This window comes from Erythrolamprus reginae, chromosome 2, assembly GCF_031021105.1.
Source record: "Erythrolamprus reginae isolate rEryReg1 chromosome 2, rEryReg1.hap1, whole genome shotgun sequence".
NCBI classification, from domain to species: domain Eukaryota; kingdom Metazoa; phylum Chordata; class Lepidosauria; order Squamata; family Dipsadidae; genus Erythrolamprus; species Erythrolamprus reginae.
The window spans coordinates 117458474-117485415 of NC_091951.1; the positions used below are offsets into that span (position 1 = coordinate 117458474).

A 26942-nucleotide genomic window follows, 5' to 3' on the forward strand; every position below is an offset into this window, starting at 1 on the left:
TGCTAACAAAAATAATTTATTTTTTACATATTCAGAGGACAAAAGTATTAGAGTTTCATATTTTAATTTACATTCAGTATAACTGAAATGAAAAATAGAAGCAATTATTTTGAATTGGCTTAAATTCAAATATTTCAGATTAGCTGAATTTAGGTTAATATCTCTGAGATATATCACACACACACACACACACATACACACACGTGTGTGTGTGTATGTGTTGGTATAAATAAATAAATTTAATTCAAATGACTTATGTCATTTTATATTCCATGAAAATATTTTACCTATCAAAATTCATGTATATTTTCCCTCATTATTTTCTTTAAAACTTTCATCAGATTTCAAACGTACAAAAGCCAGATATTTTCTTCAATTATGTGCTGCCTTCCATTTTCTCAATTTCACATTTTTCCTTTTTTAATGATTCAACCAAGTAAATGTTTTATGTTGTCCTTAAGAAAACTGTAAGAAGTAAATCAAAGTAATTTTCAATACAGAAAGAATAAGTTTCCATATGCAAATCCAACAATCTCCTTCCTAGGTGATCGTTTTACATATTATTCAATATATGAAATTCCAAAGAATGTAACAAGAGTAGATAAATACAGGAACTTGGGGATAACTATAGGAATATGTAAGCATCGAAGAAAGTATTAATATAATTTATTCCAACAGAATTTAATGCCCATGAATTTTACTAATTACTGTATATCTGCTGCTTATAAATAGATACTGCAGCAGGATCCAGCAGGTACTCTGCTTAGCTTCTTCCTGCTTTGGTGAGAGAACAACTGAAATGTTCAGCTACCATTACCACAGGTTCAGTTTTTGTGAGCTTGTAATAATATCTGAAATACAAATATTTTTGTACTGGGGTAAAATTTGTTTCACCTTTTGGAGAAAATAAATCAATATTATATTGTTGAATTTGGGAATAACATCACAACTTTAGAACAGTCAGAACTGTCAATGGAAATAGATCTGAAAACATGCCCAAAATGCAATACCTGGTATAACAAGAAATTTGGATGACATACAGTACTTATAACATAGCAAGCAATATCAGTAGCACTTAGACCAGTGGTTCTCCACCTTTCTAATGCCGTGACCCTTTAATATGGTTCCTCATATTGTGGTGACCCCCAACCATAAGTCTAGCACCAATTCTCCAAACATAGCTTTAAGCTGATTGGCGAGAAGGTCACAGGGACACCCCATTATAAATGCCTGATCGTCGGATTGTAAAAATATGTTCCAAGGTGCCAGAATAGAAGCTTTAGTTTCCTAACACCATGGGAAATTTGTCTTTTCCCATGGTCTTAGGCAACCCCTGTGAAACGGACCCCAAAGGGGTCCCAACTCCCAGGTTGAGAGTCACTGACTTATATATCACTTCACAGTGCTTTACAGCCCTCTCTAAGCAGTTTACAGAGTCAGCAAATTGCCTCCGATAATTTAGGTCCTCACAAGGATGTAAGATTGAATCAAGCTTGAGCCAGTGAGAATTGAACTGGAAAAAATGCTGGAAACTGGCAATCAGCAGAAGCAGCCTACAGTACTGCATTCTAACCACTGTGCCATCACGGCTCTAATACACTTTTTGGTAACAGACAAGATATATAAACTGCCATCCATCGATAGTAATATTCTCCTATATCTTTTCCTAATATAATTATTTCTAGACAATAATGTACTTTTATACTCAACATTACCAATTTTGCCTTTGCTGATTTATGTTAGACTGATTAATTAATCAATTAGGCTAACCTTTAAATTAGCTTTTTGAAATGACTTGCCCACAAATTACTCTCTGGATCTAGAGTATAGCCAAGAAATAATTCATGAGCTAATCTCACATTTTTTTTCAATTCATTTCCAAGAAATTTGTGTTGTAGATTCACTCCAAGTCTGGAGTTTGTTCTGAAACTTTTATCCCAAACTACCACATACTATTTTCTGCATATAGAATGTAAAAGCATATTACCCATTTAAGATATCATAATATTTTCTTTCTCTTCCTTTTACCTTCAGTTGCCTCTGGTGGGAGAAACCCTTCTTTTCTATTTATTGGGTGTTGGAGTACTTCCAGAGGTCTAAATCCTGGTGAAAGTTGAATAATAGAGCAGATTTCTGGTGGGCTTTGTAAATTCTGAATGAAGTAGAAGAACATTATTCATACAACATGAAGTACTTTTCAGAACATTAAATTAATGGTAAGAATTGCATGTGTAAGCTTTTGGCTCTTGTGCTTCTCTGTCTTTTTCTAAAATGGATATGAGATCAAAACCATTTCCTTTCATTTTTAAACAGAGTTATGTCTTGTTAATATCCTAGTTAATTTAAACTAGGAATGGGCAAATTAAGAGCAAAGGCTATAATCAGATTCTGCATTTCCGGGGGGGGGGGGGGGGAGGACATATCAGAATAAAACTAAATTTAATTGTAAAAATTAAATACAGTTAATATTAGTCTCCTATTTTTGCAGGATGTAAGCTGTTCCACCTAAAGCTGACTTTTACAATCGACTGATGGTGAATTATTATTTATTACTATTTATTAGATTTTTATGCTACCAATCTCCCCTATAAGGTGATTCTGGGCAGCTAGAATATATGGTCACCACATAGAGAAATATCCTAAAATACTCTCGGTGTTTCAGCAGGTGGTCTACACCTCTACTATTATTTGTGTTATCACTCTTATCTGTCAGGCACAAAAAATCAGGACTACACAAGTTAAGTTAAAGTTAAGAAGATTTCTTGCTCATGCCCAGACACAAGAATCCAGTCAGCTAAGTATCCAATAACTTGTCTCTTCCTATATATATATAAAATATTTCCTCCAATTATCGGAAAGAGTTTGGGGGATACAGGTTTCTTTTAAATGATGGTTTGCTAGAAAGCAAAATCAAATAACATTTGGTTCTGACTGTTTTAAACCAATCATAACTTAAAGTAAACATGGAACCTTCAAGTTTGGATTTACTGTAATGATGATTCTAAAAGGTCTGTATTTAAACCCTTGAGCCCACGCGAGAGGAAAAAAGGAAGGAAAGGTACATAAACCAGAAGCTTGCTGTGATGATACAAAACTAATCCTGAATTTTGATGGTATGTTTGAAAGGAGCCATAGAGCAATATCAACCTGGAATCAATATAAAACAAAGTTTCCTTCCCCAATATACCTTGGGAGGGTATATAACATTTTCTGCAGCAAAAGTTGGTCAGTACTGTATTTTACAAATGTTTTTGTAAAACACTTTAGGAAAAAAAAGTGACATTTGAAATTATAGTGTACACATTAAAACAAGAATGAGCCCAAATCAAGGAGGAAGGTGAGTAATACTCATGGTTCAGAACCAATATCCTTCATCTAAAATGTAAAACCAGAACCTAAGAATATGTCAAATTTCAGAAACAGAGAACTTTGAAAACATTTGCAATCCTGTTCTATTCTACCTTGATGCTTTAAATACCAAATAAATAAATAAATAATAAAAAATTGCACACTAATTTAGTATTGAATCACAGAAAATGTAAATAAACATATAACCTGATAAATGGGCCTTTGAGGAGAAAGAGGAACAATTGCTTCTGAATTCACATTTGGACATTTTTTGTATGCCGAACAGTTGTCCTGGACTGAGGCTTCAAGCATGGACAATAGGTCTACCTGTAACTAAAACAAATAAAAATGCAAGAGGTTATGGTTAATCAGAGGGTGTGCTTCTCAGAAAAATATTTCAAACGTTCAGTTTACAAGTATAGTTTATCTGAACTGGACAAGACAAAACAGCCTTCCTTTGTCAAAAAACGCTGTGATACTGGCTTATAAATTATGGCTCAAGATCAGCAAAGTAGTTGTTATTCAAGGAGATAGTTACATGATATTCTTTTGAACTGGAAACATGTTTAATACAAAAGTGTCTGGATATAATTTTCAGTCTTCAGGTGGATCTCAGTTATTGATAATTCAAAATGTACAGAAAGTAATCCTTAATTTGCTTTTGCTTGAGTTTCTGATAAAAGTCATTTAAATTGGAAACTCTAGTTGATATTCATTTCACTTCAATATTTATTTTTCAAGCCAGAACTGCCAAGCAAGTAATGGTCATTTGTTACCAGAAGTAACAATGTTCAAAAGATATTAATGCTTTTGCAGTTGAATGAATTGGCTCATTTTTTTTAAAAAAAGACCTTTTTTCCTAAAAACATTAGCGGTACACTTCAAACAAACATTTATACTGTTACTTATATGATGAAAATATTAGTTGTTATAACCAAAATGTCTGGAGCCATTAAGATATTTTAACATAACATTTCCAGGTAGTTTATGTTCTGCCGGGCTCTCTGGTAGAAGCCTCCCGAAAATTAACGGGTACAAATTTCAGACACACCCATGTTTGAACATTCAAAACAATGTCCTTTATCACAAAATTCAAAAGAAACAAAGCACCCTTTTTGTATTGCAAAGATCACTCTTCCCCAAAACAACCTTGTCGGCTGTACAAGTCCCTTAATCAGTCCTTAAGTACTTAGCTAGTAGCTATGAAGAAACGTCACAGCCCTCCTCCTTCCCATGAAGTGAGACATGCACACTTTACTCTGCTTTGGTGTCAAAAGCGTGAAAAATCCACAAACAAAGTTCAGACACAGCGAGGCAGGATCCTGAAGAATTGTGATCAGATAATCTTCCACAACGGCCAAACTAGCACGCTGCTATTTATAGCAGCAGCTCTAATTACTGGAGCCCCACCCAAACACAGGTGGCCTCTCTTATCTCCTGTAATATTTCCTCAATTGGTCTCTTCGATGCATAAGTCTGCGCCTGTGTGGGTCTAACACTTCGTCATCCGAATCGACCGAAGATAATGGTGATTGGCTTCCTGGGCTGTGTGCCAAGCCCCCCTCTTCCAAGTCATCCCCCATCTTCTTCTTCGTCCAAGGAAACTGCACTCCCTGACTCTGCCAGCAACAAAACAGGCCTAGGACATGTTGACGTTTTCCCTGCCTCCACCTCCACATTCCCTGGGGCAGGAGCTGGGCCAGAGCCAACCACAGCAGTTTACAGTTTGTAAAATAAGCACACAATATAAACAAAATCTCATTTAGTAGTAAAGAAATAAAGATGTTTATATATGCATTCAATTAATGTCCTGCCTTTAATCTCAATCAAATATTTAAAGTTAGAAACCTATTGTACCTACAGAGTATTTGTGAAATAGAAAATATGTCATTATTCTGTAAACTGGAACCCTTTGATCAAACAATGCCAGATTCATCTATCTATAATGTGGGTGCCAGTTTTAGATAAGATGAATTTAGTATCTACATTTGTGCAAACAGGGAAACCATGGAAAGTCAAATGAGCAAGTTTGCATTCACCAATGTGTAGAAAGGGACTTGGCCCCTGTATCTAGGGTTGAATATAAGTAAGCCTCGACTGGTTATAAGGGTGCTCTTCCCATTGCATCTTTTTCTTGAAATAGAGGGATAAAGGCATTCTTATTCTCAATGTCAACGTGCCAAATAACTCATAGCTGTCGATTTTCTGATATTATGTCAGTATTTCTAAGTGCTGGGTTCAATATGGTTTATATACCTTCTTTTTTCCTTTTATTCATACATTCCACCTTTCCTATGGCCTTCAGACACAGGGAGTAGTTACATACCATGTCAGCATCTGGTGGATTGGATGCCACAATCCCACACATTTCGTTGGAGATGTTTTTTCCAAAGGAAGACGGTACATGAGGAGAGGATATAGAACATACATTTTCAAATGTTACTTTTTTTCTACATTTTCTTTTGACGGGTTGCTGATCCTCAATCTAAGGTTTAAAAAAAAGGAAATGTGTATTAGTGTAAAATCAAGACTAGTGAAAAACGTACTTACCGGTACGTTTAAAATAACCTAATGTGAACAAAGCATTTTGCATTTTTATCTCATTTTTTTAAATATTACTAATTATATGGAAGAGGTTACACTCATTTCTCCACTGTTGTAAAGAACAGATGGTTTTTTTTGAGAAAGTAGATCTGGCAAGGAAAACTGAGACTGCATCCTTTTTCCTTCCTGTTTTTTGAAGGAGGAGTTAAACCCACAGCCTCCCATTGCCTCTTCCTCTCAGACCCAAACTGACCCTCCCTACCCCCAAACAAAGCCCTTTGTACTCCTATCTAAACCAAAGTATTAAACCTTGGCCACCAACTCACAATCCAGCCATTTTTAACAAGAAAACTCCAAGGCTTCAATCAGCTGCAATATTCCTTCCCTTTTATCTATGGATCTTCCTCTGTCCCCCTGACAGAGAATAGACAATAGAACTAACTCCAAGAGTACTGTTAAGGACTTGTCTAGCTTCCCTAACCTGGCTGGCAAATAAAATCCCTAATATTTCCCACTTGGCAACTCCTCAACTGCTATAAAAATATTTTCCATTGTTCAGAGTTTTTCTTTCTGGTAAAGTTGGGTGCCAACATGTTTTTTTTTTGTTTTATTTCCTCTTTAGTATTGTTATGTTTGCAAGTTGTTAGAATAAAGGTGATCACTGATTGGAGCAGGGCGACCAATAAGAAGCCCGCTAGCGCAACCAATGGGAAGCCGAGGCGCGACCAATAAGGAGCCTCTGGGCGCAACCAATAGGAAGCTCCGGCGCAAAGTCTTGAAACATTGTCACCAATCCCAGTGCTAGTAACAAAGTATATAAGGTGCGGTTTTGGCCGCTTGTTTTTAAGTTGCTACCTGCCTGGGAGCTGGTCACTTTAGATGTTCCTGATTATTAAATAAAGAGCTGTTATCCTCTTCATCGGCCTCCAGCCTCTGATTCAACAGTGGCGACGAAGGTGGGATCTGAAATATTATGCTCTATAGTTTGGAATTTTTAGGGACTTCAATTCCTTAAAATCCTCTAGTAAATCCATGAGAGAAGGATGTAGGCCAGGGCTCCCAAAACATGACAATTTTAAGACTTGTGGACTTTAACTCCCAGAATTAACTGGTAGGAGAATTCTGGGAGTTGAAATCCACAAGTCTTAAAGTTGCCAAGTTTGAAGACCTCTGATGCAGACTATCAAAAGGATTTCCTTCCTCATACGTCTTTTCCTAGTTTAAAGTGTCCGGCGGCATCATAACACCAAAACAACTTTAATTGCCCCTTCTGGGGCATCTGCATCTAAGAACAGGAGGACAGTATCATAAAGTATTTTCTTATGGTAACTCCAAAACTGAAAATAAGACTGGCTGATCATGTGGGAAACTCAATCAATATTATGGGCAACAATAAGCAAACAGAGGACTGGTTAAGTAACCCTTACTTCTACCTATCACATTCCACTGAGAGTATGCTTCCATCATTTACCAGTAACATGAAGCATGTTGATGAGAAATCCCGCCCTGTCATTCTACCCCATCCTTGATGGTTGTACTCTATTACAGCTGTAGAAGGGAGCAGCATTTCATCAGGCTTGGCTAATCTTGAAAAGGCTAAATAGGATTACATTTAGTTATATCTTAAGGACAGACTACCAGGAAACCCTAGGGTTGTAGACCTGATTGGGAAATCTGAAGAAAAAAAAATCTCAGGAGATAATAGCAAATAATTTCTGTTATCTTGCCATGAAAGGAGCGTTGGTCTTATCTGATACTTCTCTTCTCGTAGGGTGGAGCTAACCTCCAAGAATGTGATGACACTGTCCCTTGGTCTTTAGTCTCTGTAGCAATCACCTGAGGAGAGATGGGAGGGGAGCCTGGAGGAGCAAAGACCCTCGCTGGAGGGCCAGCTCGTAGAGCAAGCCGAACCTCCCAGCTGCTTAACCCGGTGACTCGGTGTTGACAATCGGCTGGGGAGAATCTCACAGTTGAGCTGTCAACATGAACTGTCAAAAGCACGAACTGTCAGAAGATCTTTGGAGACTACTTCAGAAGAATGGGAGCAGATGAAAACACATGTCCTATACAGCCTGAGGAATGAGTCAAAAGAGAGGGAATTGAGGCAGGACAAAGATATCAATTTGCCAGACTCAGTCCTCATTGGCTGAAGAGATGATGTCATCCCATTCTTGGAGGTTTGCTCCACCCACTATGGAGGAGCTACATGGACAATATGCATATATTTGCTAGGGGTTGAGCTCAGGTTAGCTGAATGTTAATCTGCGTTATCCATTAAAGCCAATTACAGCCCTCTTTCAGTCTTTCATACCAGCTTGATATTCCAAAGAAGGATACGATGCTTTAGTATTAGCTAATTGTCAAGTGGGAATCATGTCCAATTCTATCAATAAATATAGATGTGTTACTACTTTGTTTGGAACGGGTGTTTTGTTATGGTTTTTATAACAGCCTGGCAATGAATAATTTAACACTTCTGTTGAAAATCTCACAATTGTGATTCACTGTAACTAGTAAAGATATTCTCCTTACTTATAAAAAACAGTGGATTGTGGTAGAGAGGTCAAATACATAAGTAACTGTGCACAGAAATAAAGGTAATCATATTGCCCAATTTATATCGAAATTGCCAAAGAATATTAAAAATGGTTACCTTCTTTTTTCGTTTTGGAAGCAATAATGAAACCCCAGAATGCTGTGATTTAAATCTTTTTTCATTTGCAGACAAAATTTTACACATTTGTTTCTCTGAAAAATACAACAAAACACTATGGAATGCTTCAAATCATCTGAAAAAAACTGCCCCTATTTTTGCCAGCCATAGGTTTGTGAGTCAGAGGCTGATCAACAGCATCATGCGCTTATTCCCAATTTCAGAACATATAATTATATCTTTACACTATATATAGCTTACCCACTTTATTCAAAATCCCTCTACAAAGAGGGAATGAGCATTCTGCACTTGATGTATGTATCTAAGGGTACCAATTACTTTAGATGAATCAGGTACTCACAACGGTTACCATAGTGACCAAAAAAACCGGGGTGCAGCCTGCAGCCAGAAATAGCTGCGATTTTGCAGCTTGTTGCCACTTTCCCCCACTAGCAGCCAATCAAAGTATTGCAGACCCTCTTTAGTTCTTCTGATACTGGCTTGGAAACTGAGGCAGTGTAGCAAAGATACGCCTTAAAGGCTGGACTTAATGCACTGAGTTGAAATCAGTACAGGAATCTTTTATAAAGCTGCACTGGCTTCCAAAAGAGGTAGTAACACTCATTTTTGTATTTCTGTGCCCAGTGTTGTTCTCCAGAGCAATCCAGTCTCAATTGTCTTGTCGTCCAATTCAGTATATGTGAGAAGAATCAGGCTCTTTCACTTGATTTCCCTCCCTCCCACTTTCCTACCTTCTCCCAAAATGTTCTCCAGATCATCATTCTGATAGGGTTCTTTCTTTCCCCATCATGTAAATCCTGAGGGCAAGGGAAAAACTCTCCTCAATCTTGAGTTAGTTAGGTGGCCTTGATATAATTAGCTTAACTCTTATAAGGACTTTTCCCCCCTTTGCTAAAGATTCTGTTCACCAGACTTTGCACAATCTTAGTCTAATTTTTTTTTGAATGATTTATAATAGAATGCACAGTCTCTGTTCTTCATTTATTTCTTCCCAGATTCCTCTATAATTGGCATGGAAACAGGTGCTTAATAGCATGCGAGGAAGTGTTTGGCCACAGGATATTCTGTACCATGTCCTTTCAGTACATTCTCCACTGGTGTAAGGACATTATTTGGTATGAACTGAGCTTGGGTATGAAGGCACATTTATGCATTGCCTATTTTTACTGCTTTATTGACACAGGATCAAGACATTTAATTATGTCTTGTGACAAAATGAAATACTGGGTTAAACAAAATATTAAGATAGAAACTACTACCAGGGGGAAGGAGAAATGCACTGTTTGAGATGATCCAAATCAGGAATGATCCAGCAGAAGATGTACAACTTCTGTTTTTTAATTTATTTTAACATTAAGAGAAAATAGATAGATAGATAGATAGATGGATGGATAGATAGATAGATAGATAGATAGATAGATAGATAGAGTAGACAGACAGATAGATGCATGACCATTCAAAGAGAATGGAAAGAGTTCTCAACAAATTAATGAACTGAATGCCTGGGCATTCAGTTCATTTTATTATGATCAAAGATCATCCAAATCTGAGTACAGTGGTACCTCCACCTAAGAACGCCTCTATTTACGAACTTTTCTAGATAAGAATCAAGTGTCCAAGATTTTTTTGCCTCTTCTCAAAGACCATTTTTTACTTACAAACTCGAGCCTCCGAAACTGTAACTGGAAAAGGCAGGGAGAAACCTCCGTGGGGCCTTAGGAATCTCCTGGGAGGAAACAGGGCCGGAAAAGGCGGGAAGAAGCTTCTGTGGGGTCTCTCTAGGAATCTCCTGGGAAGAAACAGGGCCGGAAAAGGTGGGGAGAAGCCTCCGTGGGGCCTCTCTAGGAATCTCCTGGGATGAAACAGGGCTTCCACCCTCCTTGTGGTTTCCCCAATTGCACACATTATTTGCTTTTACATTGATTTCTATGGGAAAAATTGCTTCCTCTTACAAACTTAAGAACCTGGTCACGGAACCACTGGGCAGTGTAGAAGGCTGCTTTGAATATTCTCCCTAATAAGATCTCCCTGAAAATCTGGGATGAACATTCATTAAATTGACTGCAACTAATTTTAGAACTTCAGATTGGAAACGTTCTTCAAAAAAACAGCCATCCAATTCCACAAAAAGATGCAACTTCCACAACAAATTGTATCAGCTGCTATGAAGATCCAGTTTGCTGTAGCAGTTAAGACGCTGGCCTAGAAGCTAAGAGACAGAGTTCTAGACCTCCCTTAGGTTAGGCAGGAAAGCTGGCTGGATGATTTTGAGCTGGTCAATCTTTTTATTATTATTATGTATATTCACTGCCTTGAGAGTTATAACTTCAAGCATAGTTTATTTTACAATTATTTTTAAATTCACATATTTAGATAGGGTAGTACATCTAGGCTCCCAAACAAGCAAAAGTTACTGATAGTTAAATTGAGACATACATTTTTAAATCCCTGATCAGTCTTGTGAGAAAATATGACACCAAATTATTATAGGGCATGTAAACAAATTCCATGAATGACAGCAAAGCAATGCAGAGGATGACAAGGGAACTATTTTAGTTACGATATTTTCAGTGCCAGGATTGCAATCCAGCTGTAGTAAAGCTTTTATAACATATGATTAGAGAGCATTTAAAGGAACCACTATAAATAGGCTGTTGACATAATCCTACCTCAGTAATAACGAAAAAAAAATCTATTAGGGATCTTACTCATAGTAAGGAAACTTTTTTTTTACCTGCTACCACTGAAGTATTTGTAGATTCAGAAGACAGTTCCTGCCTGGATTGTTTTCTGCTGGCAAAAGACTGTGTTATTAATATATTATATATTCAAACATTATAAAAAAATATATAACTAGCATTGCAAATAAAAATCTCTATGTATTAAGATGAAATATTTTTGTTCCTCTGATTAAAAAAGTCACCAGTATTCAAGACAACACCCCAATAACATTAGGAGGACAGGCCTTAAAATTTGTGGAAAAATTCAACTACTGTATCTTGGTAGCATCATGGATACAGATGGAGGAACAGAGCAGATGTGAAATGCCAAACAGACAAAACAGCTGCTGTCTTCCAACAAATATGCTCAAATCTGCCATAAACACAACAACCAAGATCAGATTATTTAATGCCATTGTCATATCAAATGCCATCTATGCTTATGAGATTGGAGATCTTATTGTTCATAAGATCAATACCTTCCAATAACATCTGAAGGATTCCTCGTATCTTGCATAAGGACCATGTGACAAACAAGGAAATCCCACAAAGTAATTTCCAAATACTCTCTTGAGAGTGAGAGAACAAAGAATGTGCTTTGCTGGGTACGTGCTACATAAGTGAGCAATGTCTAGCAAGAATCAAAACCAATTGGTATACCAAAGGATGGCTGCAGATCAAAGACTGTGGAGTACGCTTCTAGCCCAACGTGCTTAGACATAGAAAAAAAAATTAACCAGAAAGCACTGTACAAGTAGTCTTCAACTTACAATAATTTGAAGTTGCAACAGCACCGATAAAAGTAACTTCCTGACAGTCAGAGCGATCAACCAATGGAACGGTCTGCCAGCGGAGGTTGCGAATGCCCCACCTCTCGACATATTCAAGAGGAGATTGGACTGCCATCTGGCTGGGGAGGTGTAGGGTTTCCTGCTTGAGCAGGGGGTTGGACTTGATGACCTGCAAAGTCCCTTTCAACTCAACTCAACTTAACTCAACTCAACAAATAAATAAATAAATAAATAAATAAATAAACCTAACTAACTAACTAACTAACTAACTAACTAACTAACTAACTAACTTAGGACTGTTTTCCACACTTTCGACTATTGAGGCATTTCCATGGTCACATGATCAAAATTCAGGCACTTGGGAACTGGCATATATTCATGATAGTTCGCAGTCCCGGATCATGTGATCACCACCTGTAACCTTCCCAGATGGCTTCAGACAAGGAAAGTCAATGGGGAAGCCAGATTTGCCTAATGACTACATGATTCATTTAAGAACTGAGGTGATTCACTTACCTACTATGGCAAAAAAGGTCAGAAAATGGGACAAAAGTCCCTTAATTGCCTTGCTTAGCAATATAAATTATGGGCTCATTTGTGATCATAAGGTAAGTACTACTTGTATGCAGTAATATACTGTATTTTTAAATTTATTACATTTATTATTTATTTTAATTTTTATTAATTAGATTTCTATGCCGCCTTTCTTGAAGCGACTCAGGGAAGCATAGAAGTCTGCTGCCCATCTAATTTCAAACCACTCTGGATGGCTTACAGCATAATAAACATTTAAAAAACCCATGCCATTAAAATCATCGGATATAAAATGACAAAATCATTAACATAAAATGTTCCATTCGGATACAATGGGAGAGCAGGTGGGGTTAGCTTTCAGTTGGTCAATCACCTACAGTGTAAAACTTCCCCATAGGGACCTCAAGCTATCTGGTCAAATCAGGCATTTAAAGCTCTTACAAAAAGGATGGGAGCCAATCTGACCTCTGGGGTAGGGAAAGATATTACATATTGTATATATAAGCTAATCAATCAAAACAATTTGAATGGTTAATTTTGCTTAATTAATATGAACCTGTCTTGGTCTCACAATAGATATGTGACAGCTCAGCAATTAAAGACACTGAACTTATAAGTTGGAAAGAGGACAAGTCAGGTTTGAAACCCAACGCTACAGAATACAATAAGCTCCCGTCAGTTGCCCCAGCTCCTGCTCACTTAGCAGTTCAAAAGCATGCAAATGCAAGTAGATAAATAGACACCATTTTGGTAAAAGTAACAGCATTCCATGCACCTCAATGTATCAATGACATGACATGACCACAGCAGTGTTTTTGGACACAGCTGGCTCTTTTGGCTAAGAAATGGAGATGAGCACTGCCCCCTAGAGTCAGAAATGAGTGGACGGGGGAAACCTTTATCTTTACAGATACACTGTTGAAATAACAATAGTAATAATAATTTATAAGATTTGTATGCTGCCCCTCTCCAAAGACTCTGAAAATGTAATCTCGAAAAGGGGATCTTCAGAACTACAGTTAGTTTCACTTGTAGAGTTCTCAGCAAAATTTCCACAATTTGTGGAGATTTATTCCAATTATAAATGCCACTAATTTCAAAGCTTATGTGAAGCATTCTCTAAATAAAATGGTCCTTGGGGAGTGAATGTGAACAGACACCGACTAAGTAAAATAGCCTAGTATAACTTGTCCAAGGCGTTTGTTGATTTCCTAAATGTAGAGTGAAATACAAAAGGAAATTGGCATCTGGAATTCTTTTTTTTTTTTAAGTATTTTTTATTAATTTTTCTTAAAATAGACGAACACACATACAAACATTAAACATAGAGTGGGGGTACATTTCCCCCGCTTATCTTGAAAGTATAAATTCAAATACAGAAAAAGAATACATAGTTAAATATATATTGAATATTAAAAAGTCTAGTATATTTGGGTTAGAATTTTCCAAATTTTTACTAATATATGTATATAAACCAAAATTCTTACTATGTTACTTATACATAAACTAATTGTACCATAATCATCAAACGGTATGTTTAAACTAATATTAACATTATTACCCAGGTAAAAACAAATACAAGAAATTAACTAAAAGTAAATTTATATATCTTATTTTTTCTTATCTATCCATTTATAAACGTTGTTCCATGTTTCATAGAACTTAGTATCTTCTTGATCATTTAAACGTCTTGTCATCATATCCATTTCAGCGCAATCTAATATTTTTGCTATGACTTCTTCTTCCTTGGGGATTTCTTCCCCCTTCCAATTTTACGCATATATAATTCTAGCCGCAGTTAGTATGTGTATAATTAAATATAAAATTTCTTTCTTATAGGTCTGATTAGTAATTCCTAATAAATAAAATTCCGGAGTGTTTTCTATATCCTGCTTTACTATTTCTTTTATTATTTTCTCTATCATCTTCCAGTATGTTTTAGCTTTACCACAAGTCCACCATTGATGGTAGTAGGTTCCTATTTCTTTCTTACATTTCCAACACAATGGAGATGTTTTGGGAAACATTTTTGCTATCCTGTTTGGTGGGAGATGCCACCTATAAAACATTTTAATTTGATTTTCTTTTAATGATACTGATTTAGTCATTTTCCAGTTATTAGTCCAAACTTTCTCCCATGTATCGATATCTATTTCCTTGTCAATATTTCTGCACCATCTTATCATATTGTCTTTTAAGGTCAATTCTATATTTTTGTGTGCAATAAGGAATTTATATATTTTACCTATTGTTTTTGTTTGGTTAATAGTAATTAAATTGCTTAGCAAGTTTTTACTTTTATTAAAAATATAGAGGGTTTTATCCTTCTGATATCTAGATCGGATCTGGGCATAGTGCCACCAATCTATTGTTATCCCTTCTTCTTGTAATTTAATCCTGGATTTTAGCTTCATCTGGTCATTTAATAATTCTTTATATCTAAAAAAAAATTTCTTGTCTTTTATAGACTTCGGATGTGTTATTGCTTCTAAGGGGGAAAGCCATTCTGGAATATTTAAAAAGTTATTTTTCCTTATATCTTTCCACACCTCTAATAGATACTTCCCTAATGTATGTCTTTTAAAATATGAGTGGTTTTTCTCCTTGTCATACCATATAAATGCATGCCATCCGAGCATAAGATCATGTCCTTCTAGGTTTAATATTCTTTTATTCTCTAGAGTTATCCAATCTCTAATCCATGTTAAGGCAGCCGCCTGATAATATAATTTCCAATTTGGAAGACCAAATCCTCCTCTTTCTTTAATATCTTCTAGACAGTTTATTTTTATCCTTGCTTTTTTCCCTTGCCATAAATTTTTTTTAACTATATTTGTTAAAGTTTTGAAAAAGATTCCCCCTGGATTTATTGGGATTACCTGGAAGAGAAATAAAACCTTAGGTAAAATATTCATCTTAATTGTTGCAACTCTTCCTAAAAAAGATATTTTCAAGTTATTCCACAATGCTAAATATTTTTTAATTTCTGTTAATAATTTTATGTAGTTATCATTTTTTAATGTTATTGTTTTAGCTGTTAGGCATATTCCTAAGTATTTTACTTTTTTAACAATCTTTATTCCAGAAATACTTTCTAGTTTGGTTTCTTGTGTTTTGCTCATATTTTTAGTTAGGAGGTGTGTTTTACTTTTATTTATCTTTAAACCTGCTACCTTTCCGTATTGTTCTATAACTTGCATTAGTGTAGGGACTGTTGTTATCGGTTCTTCAATTATAAACGTTGAGTCGTCTGCAAAGGCTTGAACTTTATAAGTTTCATCTCCTACAGTTAGACCTTTTATTTTAGAGTCTGTTCTTATTTTAATTCATAGAGTCTCCAGAACCATAATAAATAACAATGGTGATATAGGGCAACCTTGACGAACTCCCCTATTTATCTCAAGTATTGGTAATTGATTATTATTCAATATTATATTTGTTGTTTGTTTTGAATAAATAGTATCTATTAAATTAACAAATTTTGGGCCAAATCTCATTTTGTTTAGTTGCATTTTTATAAATATCCAGTTGACGTTGTCAAAGGCCTTTTGGGCATCTAAGAACATTAGGGATGCTGTCTTACCTGGATGTTGTTCATAGTATTCTAATGTGTTTATGACTGTTCTGAGGTTATTTTTAATTTGTCTACCTGGTAAAAACCCGTTTTGGTCTTGATGTATTATTCCATTTATAACTCTTTTAAGTCTGTCTGCATAAATAGCAATAAATATCTTGTAGTCTACATTTAATAATGATATAGGCCTGTAATTTTTGATTTTTTCTGGCTCTGTACCCGGTTTGTGTATTAAAGTTGTTAATGATTCTGACCAAGATTTAGGAATTTTACCCTCGGATCTACATTGATTGAAAATTTCTAACATATTATTTCTTATTGTTTCATTTTCTATTTTATACCATTCTGCCGGTATGGCATCTGGGCCCGTGGCCTTCTTATTTTTCTGTTTTTTAATTGTTATTAGGAGTTCTTCCATTGTTATTGGTCCATCCATAGTGGCCTGTTGGTCTTCTGTTATTTGTGGTAATTTTGAAAATTGTAAATAGTTGAAAACTTCATCCTCACCAATATTATCTTTTGCATATAAATCTTTATAAAAGTTATACACAATGGCTGCCTTTCCTTCTGTATCATATTTTATTGTGCCATCTTTATCTTCTAGTTTTTTAATTAGTTTTGATTGCCTCTGTTTTCTAAGTTTATATGCTAACCATCTGCCTGGTTTGTTTGCATGTTCAAAATAATGTTGCTTTGCTCTTTTAATTTTTTCAGTTATCTGGTTTTGTTCTATAATTCTAATTTTATGTTTAATTACATTTATTTCTGTTTTTAAGTCTCTATTCTTTGTATGCTGCTGTGATAAAGATTCTAATTGTTTTAGTTCATTTATTAGTTGTACATACTTTAATTTGTTTTCCTTATTATATTTTGCTGTATAGGATATTGTTAATCCTCTTATATAAGCTTTAACTGTGTCCCATAAATTTTGTGGAGTAGTGTCTGAGTTTTTATTAATTTCAAAAAATGTTTTTAATTCTTTTTCAATCCAATCCTTGTATTTCTTATCATTTAAAATGTTTCTATTCATCCGCCAGTTATTCTGTTTGTTATTAATTCTCATAAAAACTACTACTGGATTGTGATCGGCCCATGTATTGGCATCTATCTCGACCTCTTTTATTTGTTCTGCATTAATTTTTGGTGCCCATACCATGTCTATTCTTGTCCAAATTTTGTGGGGGTTGGAGTAGAAGGTATACTGTCTCTTGTGAGGGTATCTTTCCCTCCAAATATCATTTAGTAATAGTTCCGCTTTCATTTTTTGAAAAGTACTAGGTAGTAAATTCTTTCTTGTTTTTTTCCTTTTTTTCCTTTTGTTGTTGCCTCCCCCCCCTGAATGGTCTAATTGTCTATTTGCAATAGCATTAAAATCACCAATTATTAATACATTTTCGATAGCTAATTCTATTATTATTTGATGTAGTTTTTTATAGAATGTCATTTGATCTTCATTAGGGGCATAAATAGAAACAATAACTAGAGGTCTAGGTTCAATGTCAACTTGTACAATCAATATTCTACCTTCATTATCCTTAAATATTTGTTTGGAATTTATAGAGTTCTCAACATACATCACTACTCCTCTCTCTTTTTGATCTGCTAATGCAGCATACATTTTTCCAATTTTGGGATTCAACAGTAATTTTTGGTTACTTTTTTTAATATGCACTTCTTGTAATATTGCAATTTGAGCATTTTGATTTCTGATTTTAGAAAAGATTTGTTTCCTTTTCCTTGGTTCATTAAGTCCATTAACGTTTACGGAAAAGATTTTTAAGTCTTTACTTATTGTCATTTAGTGGGTTTCTTGGTTTCTCGCTGAGGTTGAACTCTTCTAGCGCCTTGGTCCTGCTCGACTATCTGAGCGGTAGCCCCCAGGTCTTCTTCCTGTTGGATTGCTGGTTTTTCCACTGGTTGCTGTTGTACTGTTGTTGTTGAGCCACTTGTTGCTTGGCTGCATGGTCCAGTTGGCTGATACCACTATTTTCAAAAAAATACATGGCTTGATCTATATTTTCCTATTTGTATCTTGTAGAACGCCAAGTCAGAGATAGTCCTTGTGGAATGAGCCAACGAAAAGTTATATTTTCTTTAATCAAAATTCTAGTTAGGAAATGGTAGTCTCTTCTGCTTTCTCTGACACTTCTTGGAACTTGTTTTAATATTTTTATTTCAAGTCCTTTATGTTGCAGTTTGGAGTTTCTTGCCCAGTATGTCATCTCGCAAAGCTTTTCTTGTAAACTTGATGTGTATCTCTCTCGGAAGATTGTGGCGACGAATGTAGCTATTCGAAGTTCTGAAAACTTCATCGATTTCTTTCAATAGTTCTGTGGGATCCTCTTGGAGTATTCCTCCAATAGTTTCAGCCATAGTCATTTTTAAATCTTCATCTTTTTCTTCTTTTATATTCTGAAATCGTAGCCCATACGAAGCATGTTGCATCTCCAACTGGGTGATTGATTCATCATATCTTCTGTATCGTGCATCAGCTCTGCCTTCGAGGTAGTCCATTCTTTTTTCGGTTTTATCAGACTTCTCTTCAACTTTTTTAACACGATCTTCACTTTCTTGAATTTTTTGTTGTATCTCCTTTATCTGATCTTTCATTTCTCCCATGTCAGCTTTCAGTTCAGCCATCTCCGTTTTAAATTCTGCCAATTCAGATTTTATAGCTTCTCTTTGTTGTGTTGCGTCCTCTTTTATAGTCTCTCGTTGTTGAGTTGCATCTTCTTGAGATTTAAACATAAAGTCTTTCAATGTATTCAAAGTTTCTTGTATTGTTGCAAAATTGGACTGCATTGTTTTATCTTTGTCTTTATCTTTCTCCTTGGTGGACATAGTTACTGATAACACCTGGTGCGTCGGGGAAGGATGCGGTGACCCTTGTGGGGAAGAAATTGCTGCTGTAGTTTGTTTTTTAACTGTTTTAACGTAGGTTGAGGTGCTTGACATTCTCAAATTTGAATCCACTATTTAAAATTTAAAATTACTTTCAATTTATATGTGGTGAAAGGAAAAGAATTCCTATAAATTCCAAACCTGTTCAATTTACCTTGTTTGCAATTTCCCTTAAAATATAACAATATATCAATCCAATTACTAACAAAATTCAAAATGTATTGTTATTTTTAAAACTTTAGATAGGCAATACCAAAGAAGCCAGGTGTAAAACTTTTAAAAATAAGAAAAAAGAAAAAAAGGAGAAATACAAAAGGAAATTGGCATCTGGAATTCAAACTTACTGCTGCAGCAAGTGAGACTTAAACCTTAATCATACAAATAAAAATAGTAACATGCGTTACAGAAGTTCATATCTTTTAAAATTTCTGATTATGTTATTTCTTCTCAGCTGCCTAATATATTTAATTTTGTACTATATTGTAAAATAAAAGATTCCTGCAATAATGACAGCACTAGTCACCTGTTTCTAGTGGCAGTTTAAATTACTCTTCTATCGCTACTGCTATTAACAGAATACATTTGGAGTCCAGTAAGATTGTTGGCATCTTTACTCTTACAAATTGTTTTGCATCAGCATCTTTGTGAACACTACTAATATAAGGAAAACAAATTATCAAATTTAAAGAGAATTTTATTTTTACCTGGCAATGCATTGGCCTTGTATTCCTGAAGGGGTACCTGGAAGAGATTTAATTCTGCTGAATATAATAAGCACAAGATAGTACAGTATTTCTAATAGACTATGTCATAGTGCTCATAGTGCTCATAGTGCTCATCCATATTTTATTTGCCCCGTATAAAGGTGCCCCATTAACCACTTGTCCCTTGACTTTGCCTGCCTTGATGAAGGCCTTGAAGACTTGGCTATTGTCCCAAGCAGGATGGTATATGAACCCATGAATATGAGGTATGTTTGTGTCCAGCATGTTTTTAAGGATTCTAATTTGAATGTTGAAGTTTTTAATTTTCAGTTAGCCATACAAAGTTGCTTGGCAAGGGGACACCTATAAAAATAGAAGAAATAAGTATGTAAGAAAGGAATGCATGTCTTTGACCCACCATGGAGTGATCTCTGTGTCTTTTTTTGGTCTATGTCAAAAGCGGGACTGCTGCTTTGTAGTCTGTATGTGATACTTCATTTCCTTGAAGGCAATGTTTTTACTTCAGTTGAGTAACACACTGCTGTGAACCCCTGCCCTCTGGTTACTAAGAAAGCCCACTGCTGCTCTAGGTCTGCTAGGCTGTCTTCTCTTGCAGAAAACCTAATCACAATCTGTTTTGCAAGTTATGTCTTTGGCTTTTGGGAGACTACTTATGTGCTTTAAAACACTAATATAGCAGCTCCTCTTATTTATGGATCAGGCACCAATGTACTGTTGAACATTTCAAGAATTTCAGCTCATTTAAATGGGTATTGTGATTGTTGCTTTTACCTGCTGGCCCTGCCTATCCTCCTATGGAGGAATATGTCACGTAAACATCAGAGGTGGTACCATTTTTGTCTACTCTAATGCCATTTCCCCTTTTTCATGGAATACATTTGGATACCATGGCCAGTTGCTGCCAGCAATCCCTTGTAGCACTCACCAGTTTGAGGTGAAATTGACAAAATGACCCCCAGCTGCCTCTTCCAGCTCAAGTGACTGTGGGTGGAACTATAAAAATAGAGCAAGAATCTTATCTTCCCATATCTCTTGGGCAATGCATGACAAAAAGTAGCAGAAGAGGAAGAAAATAATGGATCCCTTTGTGTCAGTTCTCCAGCCCATAGAATTACTCCATAAAATGGGGAACTGACAACAAAAAGGCCCTTAGATCTTCTAACTGCAACAAAGGAAGTATTTTCCAACCCTACTTCTTTCCTCTCCCCTCTTCATATTCAGATATAATTCTTATTCCACTGAGGTAAAATATGAAATATGACCAGCATTTCATTAAGTCAATATACTTTAAGCTGGCTCCTGCAAAGAATAGCAGGAAATGCTGCTTTGCAGATGAGACCACAGGACATGCAGAATTACCCCCAAAGAGATTCCTAAGCCAAATTAAGTTTAAGAAATGTTTTGCCTTCAATGATGATGTAATTTCCAGTGGAAACTGGCAAATGTAGTTTGCTCTGTCCATTACTATTCTCCCTCAGTTTCTTTTATTTCCTGGCATAAGTTAAACCGTATCTTACAGTTCCTGACATAAGTTCAACCATATCTACCCAGACCTAAGTCAGCTGCTCAATATATAGTTTTTTTCTATAGGACTTCAATGGCAAAGTTAAATAAAATGACAAAGTGATATGTATATCATATTCTGAAACTTACTAAGTATTTTAGAAAGATTTGGTAATTGTGACATCTTCTCTAAGTTGGTGGCTTTGCTGGTATCCAAGAGTGTTGAATTTTTGCGTACCAGGTGTATTTCAGGAGTAGCAGTGTCTTCTGAAGACAGAAGACAATCCAGTTAATGGTTCTACTATTAAAATTCAGAAAGATCTATAATGTTAATAATACCTTTTCATAATGACTTCGGATCATTTTCATACATTTCAGGGGAGCTAACAAATAGGTTGATAATGAGAGTATAATCTGAAGCAAATGTTTTTGCTTAATGAAGCTAATTTATCTCTGCATTTAGGAAACTTAGATCAGGAATTTCCAGATCAAAAGTTAAAAAGTAAGGGCAATTCTGAAGTCATGAGTTGATTGAAGGAATATGCATACACTAGCAAATTAAAAAGGACTGCTTTTAATCTGCTTTCCTCCCTTATTGTAACTAATACATCAAAATATAAAGTGCTAATGGTCTGCCTTCTAATTCAAAGAAAAAACAGATACACGCATACAGTAGTCCCTCGCTATACCGCGCTTCACCTACTGCGGCTTCACTTCATCGCGGGTTTCTGAGGAAGTCGATCGGCAGATTTAAACAGCCCGCCGAACTCGATCGGCAGGTTTTTAAAAAAAAAAATATATCTAAAATTGTAAATACTGTATTTAAATACTGTATCTAAAATAAATACTGTGTGGGAAGGGTTTATAAACACTTAAAACAATGAAAACTTACCAAACAATTACAATATACTTAAATAAGTACTATCAGTCGATAAATTCCCCATCGCGGATTTCACCTATCGCGGCCAGGTCTGGAACGTAACACCAGCGATAGGTGAGGGACTACTGTATATGAAACATAAAAGGTATGTATATCTATTTTCTTCATTTATTCCCACAAATAATTTTTAAAATGTGTACCTAAATCAGTTTCATCCCTGAATATTTCAGGTGATGAAAAACTATTTGCAGAATCAATAGTCTTGGTATAACTACAGTCCAAAGTAGTCTCCATATCCAAACAATCCAGCAAAAAGTCTGAAACTCCTGTTGGTAATGTCATTCCTGGAATTACAGCAAAATGTAACTTTATCAAAAGATAATTTTAACTTTGCAGAAGCCTGGAAAAGTTTCTGCAGGAAGCAGCAGGGAAAGCATACAAGAAGATTTAAGTTTTATCAAATTGCTTACCTCTCCATTGTGGAGCACACTGTTACATAATCAAAAGGAAGCATACAAATTGATCAAGATAAACCAATAATTCTTTTCCATGACAAAATGGTGCTTTCTATCTCAAATAAATGTAATTAGCACCAAAGGGATAAAAAAGCAAACTTAATTGTATTCCTATCACCGAAAAAATACCAAATGTGCTCAAAGAGTTTCTATATATCGCTATTCTTAATTACATTTTTATCTCACCTTTTATTATATTTTTATAAGTTCCTTAAGGTGGCAAACATACTTAATGCTCTTTCTCAAATCCTTGTGAGTTGGATTGGGCTGAGAGAATGTGCTTGGTTCAAATTCACTCAGTGTCAAGCCGGTGCAGAAGTTGTTGATAAATTGCAACACTATCTATAGAAGGCCTGATGTTTATGGGAACTTGGGAGGGGTAATTTTCATGAGGGAATAGATGCAGCCACAAAGCATTCCTTTGAGTGGTTCAAGGCCATCCTATGCCCATCCACATGGGCGGAAGCGGAAGGAGGACATGCCACGCTGGCACAATCAAATTTGTGTGTGGGGACAAGAGATGTGAACTTTCAACTGGTAGGAAACTCAGATTCAGGTTTGCCAGTGTAGGTGCCAGGATAGCTCCAGCAATAAACTGAAACTTTGAGGAGTACTTTGACTTGGACTCTGATTTAGTTTGGATGCTACCTGGAACCTTGACACCCAGATGGCTTTCATTCATAAGGCAGGACTAGAACTCATAGTCTTCTGGTTTTTAGTCCACCACCTTAAGCATTACACCAAATTATACATACAAACATACAAATTTAGTTGTTGTGAGTCTGTTTTTTAAATGAATACACATGCACATCAACACACCAATCCAGTTAAAATCGCATTTGCCTTTAATAAGTAATCAGAAAACTTGGGCTAGTGGAATAAACATAAACTCCAACCACTCAATGGTCTGCTAAGTTGATGTTATGAAGAACATATGAACAAATTTGATTGACACTGATTAGCTATGTATGATTGTAATGAATACCATTTACTGAAATGCTTAGGTGGAATTGTTGAAAATGTATACACCAGGCGAGGCGTTGCCCTATGTCAGCTCCAGTGCATGTGTGAGAGGGCTAGCTGATTTTCAGCCTTGGGGAAGACCATTTCGCCCTCCAGAAGCTTCAGGGAAGCTTCCCTGAATCCACAGAGTGCAAAAAATGGCCCAATGAACAAACCAGAAGTTTGGAAAAATTGACTTTCGGTTTGCCCATTGTGCTGTTTTTCGCACTCCAGAGGCTTCAGAGAAGCATCCTGAAGCCCTGGAGTGCAAAAAACAGCACAGCAGGCAAACTGGAAGTCTGTTTTTCCTAATTTCCCGTTTGCTCATTTTTTCACCGCTTACAGCTTCAGTGAGGCCTATGCGTATGTGCAGGAGGATTGTGGAAATGTGCAAGGGGCAGTGCAAGGTTGAGCATGTGCGTGGAGAGGAAATGAGTGTGGGCATGTGGGCACACCCTTTTGGCATGCAAATTAAAAAGGTTCGCCATCACCGGAATATACTGTATGTTTTTGTTTTCTTTTTCACTATTATTTTTTATTTGAATTAAAAAGGAAAAATAAATAAACATAAGATATTAATCAGGAAGAATACCAGGGGGATGTGTGCTGAAGTACATTTTGATTGGTTGACAAATTATTTCATTTATATTACTTTATATTACCTATACATTATTTTTATTTTATTTATTTTATTATTATTTTATTTTTCTTTATTTTAATCCTTAAAAACATCTCAAACATCTCAAGGGCAATGATGGTAAAAATACATCCATTGTAAATGAAAACTTTTTGAAAAAATACAACAAAGCAAATATATATATTTGTATATGTAAATAACTGTAATTCTGTATATACAGTACCAATCTAATGAAACTAATCAAGTATGTATTTATACACATTTATATATTATAATATTTCTTTTATTTATATTATGTTTTCTAAACATCTTCGGAGAGGGGCGGCATACAAATCCAAATAATAAATAAATAAATAAATAAATAAATAAAGTTAAAATTCCCAAAATTACATTTCTCCCAAATAATATAACTTTAAATGACAGAGTTCTCTTAGATTCAATGAGGAAAAAATAGGCATTTTTTTCTGGTTAATCCTATTTTGGTAACATGGAAATTTCTAAGCAATCATATTTCCAGGCAAACACCTGTTTTGAATGGTACTCCAAACCAGCAAACTTTTAAAGAAGCCTGCTATAGCAGATTTAGGATTTAATAGATATAATTTTCCTTCCAACACTACCTCAAACTAATCAGTTTTATCTGAGGAATTCTAGATGATTCATATAAATTGCATTGTTTGTGTAGATTTGCCTCATTTGTGGATTTAATGGATATCTAGGTTTCACATATATACTCATCTCCTCCAATGGTCTGCTAAATCAAGTGTTTACTCTAATTATTCACTGCTGGTAGAGAAGTACTGCATGAATTTAACAAAAAAATAAATAATAATAATAATAATAATAATAATAATAATAATAATAATAATTTATTAGATTCGTATGCCGCCCCTCTCCGTGGACTCGGAGCGGCTCACAACAAACAGTAATCAATACCAATGCTTTCTACAAAAAGCCATTCACTATAAGCTGCCATTTCCCATGGTGGCAGGATTGAAAGTCCACTTATATTTCTTGTCTTTACAAGTATTTGAGATACAAAAGGGATAGGTCAGTCTGAAGACCACAGCTCAAAAATCTTCTAAAATTTTCAAATTAATAATTTTGCCTGACATGATATCATTATCACAAACTCAAATCCGTATTATTTAGTAGTTAACTAGCTAAAAAAATCTAGCACAATTCTAGATTACTCCATTAATACCACTTCTTCACATATACAATCCCAAATTATCATATGCATTTTGTATAGAGTCTGGATAGCTGAGGGACCGCTTTTCTCCAATAGTTTTTACTCACTCTGTATGTACGTGCACAGCACATCCTCTTTATTAAACATTGACATCTTGTGAGATTGAGAAAGCATGTCCTTTCTTGTGCCTACCTGCCCCGCCCCCCCCCACCCAACAGCATTTTTCTACAGGTAAGGATTAGATTAGATTAGATTTATTGGATTTATATGCCGCCCCTCTCCGCAAACTCGGGGCGGCTCACAACAATAATAAAAACAGTACATAGTAACAAATCCAATGCCCACCAATCTAATTACAATTTTAAGTTAAAAAAATTCATAAAACAATCCCAATATATATAAAAAACAGGCACATAGTCAATCAATCAAACGGCAAAACAACATGGGCAAGGGGGAGATGTTTTAGTTCCCCCATGCCTGACGACAGAGGTGGGTTTTAAGGAGTTTACAAAAGGCAGGGAGGGTGGGGGCAATCCTAATCTCAGGGGGGGAGCTGGTTCCAGAGGGTTGGAGCCACCACAGAGAAGGCTCTTCCCCTGGGTCCCGCCAGACGACATTGTTTAGTCGACGGGACCTGAAGAAGGCTGACTCTGTGGGACCTAACCGGTCGCTGGGATTCGTGTGGCAGGAGGCGGTCCCGAAGATATTCTGGTCCGGTGCCATGAAGGGCTTTATAGGTCATAACCAACACTTTGAATTGTGACCGGAAACTGATCAGCAACCAATGCAGACTGCGGAGTGTTGGAGTAATATGGGCATACTTAGAGAAGCCCATAATTGCTCTCGCAGCTGCATTCTGCACGATCTGAAATTTCCGAACACTTTTCAAAGGTAGCCCCATGTAGAGAGCGTTCCAGTAGTCAAGCCTCGAGGTGATGAGGGCATGAGTGACTGTGAGTAATGACTATGTCCTCTCTCCTAGGGTTGTAAAAAACTCTCAAAATCAGGTTTTGGTCCCAGGCCTGGAGTTAATATATCCTTGTATTTTTGAGGTGTTTGATTTGTATTGCCTTTGAGGTTGTTTTAGTCCAGGCTACATGTGTTTTATGTTTTATCAGTTTTTAATGGATTTTTTTTACTTTGGAGTTGGAGGGCTATAACACTTTTGAACAAATGAACAAATAATAAACGATATCAATCCTCATGAGAAAAACTGACATGGAGCAGGGAAGTTATATATCAATGTTATTTTATGAGACCCATGTGCAAAACCAAAGCTTCAAATTATACTGAAAAGAATAGTACAGCATACATGGGAACTCTCACCTGAAGTAGCTTCACTGTATCTCAGGCTTTGTGTACTTGTAGAGGCTAAATGCAAGGAATCCTATGGGCAACAATC

General features: G+C 35.8%; 1 protein-coding gene and 1 long non-coding RNA gene across 5 annotated transcripts in view; one reads left to right on the forward strand and one right to left on the reverse strand.

Annotated features, from left to right (window-relative positions):
- MEIKIN (meiotic kinetochore factor) overlaps positions 1–26942 on the reverse strand; it is a 36405-nt gene continuing 9463 nt past the window's right edge. Inside the window, exons 5-14 of one of the 4 annotated variants that reach the window (XM_070739288.1) lie at positions 26867–26927; positions 22395–22538; positions 21465–21581; positions 19791–19827; positions 11301–11356; positions 8546–8640; positions 5675–5833; positions 3556–3681; positions 2029–2152; positions 1–465 (exon numbers count right to left, since the gene is read on the reverse strand). In XM_070739288.1, the coding sequence (XP_070595389.1) occupies positions 446–465; positions 2029–2152; positions 3556–3681; positions 5675–5833; positions 8546–8640; positions 11301–11356; positions 19791–19827; positions 21465–21581; positions 22395–22538; positions 26867–26927 (939 nt within the window). In that variant the 3' untranslated portion in view covers positions 1–445. Of the gene's footprint in view, positions 852–2028; positions 2153–3555; positions 3682–5674; positions 5834–8545; positions 8641–11300; positions 11360–19790; positions 19828–21464; positions 21582–22394; positions 22539–26866; positions 26928–26942 lie in introns of all 4 variants that reach the window. The other 3 variants (XM_070739286.1, XM_070739287.1, XM_070739285.1) reach the window with 3 other exon arrangements.
- On the forward strand, positions 2135–6602 carry LOC139160874 (uncharacterized). Its single transcript, XR_011558028.1, has 3 exons — positions 2135–2216; positions 2489–2534; positions 6515–6602. It is a non-coding gene; the product is annotated as an uncharacterized lncRNA (long non-coding RNA).